Source organism: Glycine max, chromosome 15, assembly GCF_000004515.6.
Source record: "Glycine max cultivar Williams 82 chromosome 15, Glycine_max_v4.0, whole genome shotgun sequence".
Classification (NCBI taxonomy): domain Eukaryota; kingdom Viridiplantae; phylum Streptophyta; class Magnoliopsida; order Fabales; family Fabaceae; genus Glycine; species Glycine max.
In genome coordinates, this window is record NC_038251.2 from 12,401,998 (window position 1) to 12,410,420 (window position 8,423).

Here is an 8,423-nt window from a genome sequence, read left to right on the forward strand (position 1 = left end):
CATAAACTTTGCCACTGGGAAGAATTTTTGCAAGAATTGCATTGAACACTAGTCCTAGGTGGTAATGCTCCAGTTTGGTAAGTCCAAATGCCGGTCTTAAGCTTTTCCCTAACAAAAAAGTAGGCAAACTGATGTAGTCTCGAGTTGTAGTTGGGCTCTTTATTGTGTTTGAGCCTCAGGAATTTCTTCAGATGAAGAACAAGATCTTCAAATGACAAGCCATGCAACTGCATTCTCTCAATCATGTTGATCAATCCATGCCTCAACTCTCAGTTTTGGTCCCCTAAGTTAGGGAGCACAATACTGGTAGTGATTCCCACCATGGGGTGAGATAGTCCTGCAAGGTGCGCTCCGGTGGGTTAACCACATTGCCTTCCTTCCCTCCATTAGCACAATTTCCGTCATTTACATCAGCCATCCTTCTTCTCCTTGTGTTAGCGTTGTTCCTGCAACAAGCTATTTTGATCACAAGATTATGCTCAGGAATTTCACTCTTATGAGATCGAGTTAGCATAAACTATCAACACAAAAAGAAGGATAACAAACACAATTGACATTATATTAAATTCCAATAAAAATTCACAATTTAAACTGAGATAAAATAGAACAAAATAAATATAAAAAATAAAAAATAAAAAATAAAAAATAAACAACACAAACATATTATCCAAAAACTTGATGCATAAAAATATGTTCGCTTATGGTAAGCGTACCTACGTGTAGTAACAGTGAATCTAAGTCCAGATGTGGTACCCATAGGACTAGTTATCTTCCCCCCAATAATTTAATTTGTAATACACTAAACAATTTGGTTTTAATCAATAATTGAGAAATGTGTTCAATTACATTGTCAGAAAATAGTACTCTGAAGCAATAAGAGACAACACAATGAACTTATCAGATAAAAAGCCCTAGAGCTATGATTAAATCTTGTCATTGAATTCCCCCCAATTATAAATTGAATTCTCAATGTTTATCAATTAACCTACTTCTTTTAAGGTTGTTAAAAGGTTTTGACCTCCAACAGGCTTTCTCTTAATTTAGTGCATAGAGAATGACAATTAGAAATCCCTAAAATGTGTTTGGTCATCGTCATTCTAGGATTCAATTGTTCTATAATTCCATTATTCGTACGAAATTGATCAGAAATGCACAAATAACTATAATATAGATTGATAAATTCTTATAAGAAATTAAGCATGATAGAACAACAAAATTGACTTAATAAAGACAATTTCAATTAAGTAAATTAGGATTCATCTGCAGATTAAATCATAACCCTAGAAAAGAGGGATATAGCCAGTCATGGACACACAAACAAGCAGAACAATAACCTCAGATAGATGAGAAAGACCATGAAATTAGAAAAATTACAATCAGAAGCTCCCATTATCTTTCTCGCATTCTTCCCAATCCAAAAGAGCTCTCACATTGTGCCTAAGTCATTCATCGAGTCAAATTTCGTACACAAAGAAAAAGATATTTTTCCCCCTTTTTTTTCCTTCCTATTTATAATTAAAATGTGAAGCTTCTGACATGGAAGGGAGCACAACCGTTCTTGAAAAATAATGACGTTGATTGCCTTTTTATGAAAATTGGAGAACAACCATCATGAGGGGTTGGGGTTTTGAAAGTGTTCTTGGATGAGCACGATCGTGTTGAAAAGAGTATGGTTATTCTCTTCATTAGAGCACTCTTTTGAGCATAGGTGTTTTGGACTCAACATGGGCGTGTTTCAGATTTAGCATGGTGTGCTCTTTTGACCCTTTTTCAGCCCTTTTTATGCTGAATTTTCACATTCTATCACTCTTTCCCCATTTGTATCACACTTTAATAGAATCCTATGAGTTTTGCCAATAAAATGAAATAAATTACATTAAAACAAGGCCAAAAATCATCTACAAAACTACACAATTACCATTTTATCAATTTGTTTTGCAACAAATCATCTTAAAAATGTGACTTAAATACTTTTTTCGTCCTTACAATTTAATGTTTTTTATTTTATTTTCATCCTTATATATTATTTTTTTCATTTTAGTCTTTGCAGAATGTATTTGTTTTGCTTATCGTCCTTAAAGTATTTTATATAATATTTTTTTTCATTGTTCAAAATACTCTTTTAGTGTTGAAAGTGTTATTTAAAATGTTTTAAGGACAAAAAATAAAATAAACATATTTTACAATGACTAAAATGAATATTTGTTTTATAAGGATAAAAATGAAAAAAAATATTAAATTACATGAAAAAAATATATTTAAATCTAAAATTGCAAATCAATTCTCAAAATCTTTCTCTATTTGATCACACTTTTACTCTCAGCTATCAATAAGACAAGTTGATTGAGCAAGCGATCAAAATAGTGACAACATAGGAGACATTGCCGCGAGTATATATATTAACTTAAGATACCACTCATCACGGGCCTAATGGTTAAGCCCAACATTGTCATCCTTACATCAATGCTGAGTTTTCAAAGCTCATTATCAAATGATGATCGCTGTACTAGTGAGCTCGAATATCTCCTAATTGATCATGACTTTAGCCAGTTTTGTTTTTTAAATCCAAAAACTATAACTAATTGAAGCTGGCATAAATTATTAAGAATAATAAAAACTACCATGAAGTCTCTTTTTTAGTATAATCAAAGTATTAACACATGTGTTTCTAATTAACATTTCTTTATTAGTAATAGTTGTCATCCGCTGCTACTTCTCCTAGCCAAAATTTGGATAAACTTAATAACATTCCTTCTTTTGTAAGTTGAGCATTAAATACTTATTTGAAAAGGTCACATAAGTTTGAATATATCCAAACTTGTTGAATACTAAATTTTTATCAAGTACTTTGCAGGATTAGTTGTACATTTAGCTTTACTTCAATAACAAGGACTTATTTTAAGAAAATGAAATTGTATGCTTGGTGCCTCGATCCAGACTACATAGTGTCCTTTAATGCTCATATATGACATTTTTTTACCATTTTGGGTTTTTCCCAAATAAAATATCAAAATAGGTGGTCAAGCAAACTATTCACTTGTCATGTGTTGTTTTCGTCACGTACAATATAGGAAACATCATCAAGTGTGGTACAATGATCTTATACATTGGTTATTTTTACAACCAATGTAAAAGAATGCTTTTTTACATTGATGTAAAAAAAATACTTTTTTATATTTATTGTAAAAATAATCGATTTAAAATATTATTACGCTTGCAAAAGCAACCCTTAATAAGTAAATAGTTTGTTTGATCACCCATTTTGATATTTTATTTGGAAAAAAACTCAAAATGGTAAAAGAAAATACTTTAATGCTCATACATTGTGTTTGAGGTCGGCATGACTCGATCCAATCCATTAAATCAGCCTATTTTAAAATTGATTTAGATAAATTTGAGTTTTAAAATTATATCAATGTTTTTTTTTTAGAATGAATTTGAGTTATGTTTTGGATCATTTAATTTCAACCAAAATTATTTTCCTACATTTTTAAAAAATATATATTATTTTTAAATAATTATGTATTAAGAATAATTTTTTTATTTTATATATAACATTTTATTTAACCTGATATTATTTTTAATAATATTATTTTTAAAAAAAATATATACTTTAATTTAAATTTAGATTTCTTTTATTCTACCATTTAATTATACACAATGTTAATATTCATGTTAAAAGGTCATGCCGATCTTATCTTGTTTCACATATTACGGATTTTTTAGGTTGGATTAGGGTTCAATTAAATAATTAATCAAGCTTTGGGATAAGTTAGGAACAAAGACAATCCTGTCCCAATCCATCTCTTGCTAACTCTTATGCTGCGTCACCATACAATTATATATAGATAAAAAAAAATACCTCTCTATATACAAGTCTTCAATATGTTGTTTGGTGTTTACACTTTGCACAAACCCTTCTCTCCGTTCTTATTTTGTTGGACTTTTCTTCTAAGCAGGAATGTTGGACCGACTTATCCAATAACTTTATGCGTTCATGATCATTATTCTGTCCAAATATCAGTTGAGTAGCAACTAATCAAGGAAAGTGCTCTCATCTATCCCAGAAGCTTTTTTATTTTATTTTTGGGTGGGACATAAAATAGGTGGCAGTTAGCCAGTTAGGTTACCCTTGACAAGTAACAAAAAGTTGCCCCTGCTTTCGGCTGTCCTAAGAGTGGGGCTATTAGTAGCTGAATTATAGATTAATTATCCTTCCATCAAATACTTTCTTTATTTTGTTTTGGCCCTTCTTTATATATTTATTCCTAAACAAAGAAAAAGAGTAACATTTACTAATTGATCCATAAGTTAATTAATATAATACAACTAATACTATACACTGATAGGTAGTTATTCGAGAATATTCCGGTTGCTTACAACTTGGTACATTTCTGCCAAACTTGTTCGCATGTCTAATGTCCTGTCTATTCAAATGGAAGTGATATTGGTGGGGAAGAGGAGACATGTCATTACATTAGGGAGTTAGATTAAAGAATATTTGTTACTTTTTTTTTTCTCCTATAAATTTTTGTCATATAACGTATAGACGAAATTTATACTTTCAATTTTTTTGTGGATATTATAAAAAACGACCCACAATTCACACATCCTTCACTACCCATTCGTTGTGGCTTAGGTAGCTAGGTCTTCAGAAAACAAAAGAAAATATAATACCTCTCTTAAAGTACACATAAATGACATAGGACAACGATTTTTCGTTTGTTCATAAATGAAAGTACCGTAATATTATTCCTTGACATGTGTCCTCCACATGCGTATATACTTCGTCCGAGCTATAACACATGCAAGCACATGCTATTAAACCTTCATAAAATAGACTATCCAGCCCCAACAAGCCACGTATATCCTACTCGTTTTCAACGAGGTCCAAATTTAACATTTCGTATAATGCTTATCGCATATTCAACATTTATGCATGGTATCTTATTTTTAAGATGTATGCAGACTTTCAACTATAAAAAATTTATTTAATTTTACAATATTTAATTGCCTTCTCTTTTATTGATTCCAACACCTGAGCTCAAGATATTTTACATGAGTGACGTATTTAATGAATGTTTGAGTTGACAATGATAATATGTCTGTAATCATTGCGACACAAAATAATAATGTAGATAAACTAACTATTTATATATAACTGATTGTGATAGCTATCTCTTATGATTTTATATGAATCATATTTTGGAATAAGAAATTAATTTGTGGTAAATATATATAAGACTATTAATTAGAACAATCGCCGTTATAATTTTTTTATTTACCGGTGACAAATGTATAATGTATAAAACGTGCACAGTGTTTCCAATTTATACGCCAGTAACTTCTGGTTACAATACAAATTGATCATTATGTTTACTAGTACAAATACGATTGGAAGAAAAATTCAATTACATGAATTATATATCTAATACTAATCATCAGTAATCAGACAACCCTAGTACTATTACAATTTGAAGACAACATTACCAACCACTATAGCTAGAGGTAGAGTTACCAGACCTTGCATGTAATCATCGATCAGCAAGGAAAAAAACTACAAGAAAATATGAGTTATGCAAAAGCATATACAAAAAGCATAATCACAAATAAAAATAATTAATCAAGTGTAGTAATGAGAGATCCTTATCGTCTAGATCTGTCTCTTCCACTAGTGCCACGATTTTCGGTATATGTATATATGTGTAGGCATCACTTTTTTTGGGTCGCTATTCTTTCTCATTGAGAAAGACAACACCTTCTTCACATTTGACTGTTTGGTCTCCATGATGTTGATCATCACATGAACTCTTATAAATTCCCACCAAGCTTTTTGCCTTCAAAGACTCCCTTTCCCAATCTGTGTTGTATACCACAACTAGAATAGAGACCGCGCATGCTATCTGTGCTGCCAATAAGCCATAGCAAAGCCCCACCAACCCTAGTTTCCAAACAAATGCCATCACTATGGCCACTGGTGCCCCCACAAGGTAAAATGAGTAGAAATTTATCCCTGCCCCAACACCAGGCCTAGCACTCCCTCTAAGGATTCCACAGCTTGTGGTTTGAGGGCAATTTGCTAACTCACAAACCCCAATTATGGGCAACACACTCATGGTTAGTTCCAACACCTCACTATCACTTGTGAACACCCTCCCCCATCTATTTCTCCCTATTGTGGTCCACAACAACCCTAATATTGAACTTGCAAGTGACATTCCTATTGCCACAATTGTTGACAACCTTGCCCTCTCAGGTTGACCTGCCCCAAGCTCGTTCCCAACCCTAGTTGACACTGAAGCACTCAGTGCCGTTGGTAAAGTGTACATGAGAGATGTTGTTTGTATCACTATGCCAGCAGTGGCTAAAGCAACTCGCGGGTTATGCAGGTAGCCCGCGAGAATCGTCATGAACTCGTACCACCACCACTCCAAGCACACCCCTAAGCAACTCTGAATGGAAAACCTAATTAGCATGCCCCACTCTTTTCCTAGTGTTGTTGTTGTTTTTAATGAGGTTTGGTCTTGGTGATGATGTTGTCGTGGTGACGACGACAAGGGACGAGATGATATTAGTAAAGGCATGGAAAGTGACCCCTTAGAGACGCGCATGTAGAGCATGTATGATAGGAGGAAGAAAAGGGTGTTGAAGTTGGCAACAAAAGCTGACATAGCAATCCCGGGCACACCAAGGTGGAGTTTGAAGGTCAAAAAAGCCACGATGGGGATGTGTATGAGAATGGAAAGCAAAGTGCACCACAATAGAGGCCAAGTTGTCCCTTTGCTACGTAAATAGATTCGAATCGGGTGAAGGAGGCTGTTAGCAATTAGGTCAGGGATTGAGAAGAAGCAATAAACACTTGCCACTTTGGTTATCTCAGGGTTTTGGTGAAGCCATAACATGAGTGGCTCGAGCTTGAGCCACAAGAGAGAAATGGGTAGTGAAGCTACCAATAACATGATAATTGTCCTTTGTAGAGTGAGAGAGACCAAAGAGAAGTTTCTTGAACCGAAGGCTTGAGTGCAAAGAGGTTCCATTCCCATGGCTAAACCTGAGAGGACTGAGAAACCGGTTATGTTGGTGAAGCCTATGGCCAAAGCACCACCTGCTAGCTCAAGGCTTCCCAACCTTCCCATGCACACAACTAAGACCATGTTTTTTATGTATCCCACAAGGCTCATGGCTGCTATTGGAACTCCTATGTCCCCCATTCTCTTAAGCTCATCCACTACCTATAGCAAACAAATTAAACACAATGAAAATAGTTAATGTTATTGTATAAATGAATGTGCTTATATTACAATATAGACGATAATATATTTGATAGAATCTGGTGCATTAATATTGATATGGTCGCAACTATAATATGTTGATATAAAATAATATGAACTATAGTATAAGTGATAAACAAGTGAGATTAAGAGTGAAAATCATGGACGAGGGTGGAAGGTTCTGAAAGGATGTATGTAAGGTCTCGTTTGTTCGTACCTCAGCAGTTGGCGGGTATGTCTTTTGGGATTTCTCCTCCGCAACCATCTTAAACGTTTTTTTTTTTCCTCTTTCTTGTTTGCGTGTGGTTTGAGGTATGTGATAAAGAGAAACAAAAATTATTGAAATAGTGGGTGTCTTTTTTTTTTTTTCTCCCCAAAACACTCCTCCAAGTACAAAGTGAGAGGGGACCAGAGGAAGAGAAGGGAGGGAACAAGAAAATTGGGGTGTGAGAATCAGGAGTAAGAGGAGAGACCTTTATATAAGGTTTGGAGGTGGTGGGGTAGGTATGGTATATTCTTTAAAAGTTAATGCTATATAGTAGTATATTACGTTATTATTAGAAGACAAAATAATTCCAAAAGCCTAAACTAACACAATTGATTTCCAGAATGGATGGTAAGAATCAAAGAGAAATTATAGTGAAATTTTAATGTACGACATTTTGAGAGAGAAATACACACACGAAAAATTATATATATATATATATATATATATATATATATATATATATATATATAATTTTGACAAACTTGAATAGAGATAATATTAATAATATATAAATATAATTCAATGAATTAATTAAAATCATATTTTATATTAAATTATTAAAATAATATAATAATTATTAAAATTACACCAATATAATTAAATTCTTATTTTTTTTCTCATTTCGTCGCGACCATTTACAAGTGAATTATACACCATTTTTGTCATTGGAGATACATGGAATCGGCGTTATGGAGATTACGTCACCTTAATTAGCAAGTGGCACTTGAACTCAGAATCAAATCAGATGCCCCTCTTTCCTGTTTCATTTTATGTTACTTCAGTTAAAAATGACAGTATGACGACAATATTCAGAATCTAACACGTCTTTAACCATTTATTGCTTTTTAGTTAAGAAATATAGAAGAAGACAAGAATTAGAAACA

The 8,423-nt window shown here is 33.0% G+C and overlaps 1 protein-coding gene across 1 annotated transcript; it reads right to left on the minus strand.

Moving 5' to 3' along the window:
- Positions 1–5,354: 5,354 nt before the first annotated feature.
- On the minus strand, positions 5,355–7,872 carry LOC100785533 (protein DETOXIFICATION 55). Its single transcript, XM_003547336.5, has 2 exons — positions 7,489–7,872; positions 5,355–7,232 (listed from the first exon to the last, which is right to left on the minus strand). The coding sequence occupies exons 1-2, from the start codon at positions 7,534–7,536 to the stop codon at positions 5,730–5,732; spliced, it is 1,551 nt and encodes a 516-aa protein (XP_003547384.1). The 5' UTR covers positions 7,537–7,872; the 3' UTR covers positions 5,355–5,729.
- Between the last annotated feature and the right edge of the window lie 551 nt (positions 7,873–8,423).

Coding starts and splice junctions, on each gene's coding strand:
- LOC100785533 (XM_003547336.5), bottom strand. CDS start 7,536: ATGGTTGCGGAGGAGAAATCCCAAAAGACATACCCGCCAACTGCTGAG. Junction 7,233..7,488: donor CATACCCGCCAACTGCTGAG/GTACGAACAAAC, acceptor TGTTTGCTATAG/GTAGTGGATGAGCTTAAGAG.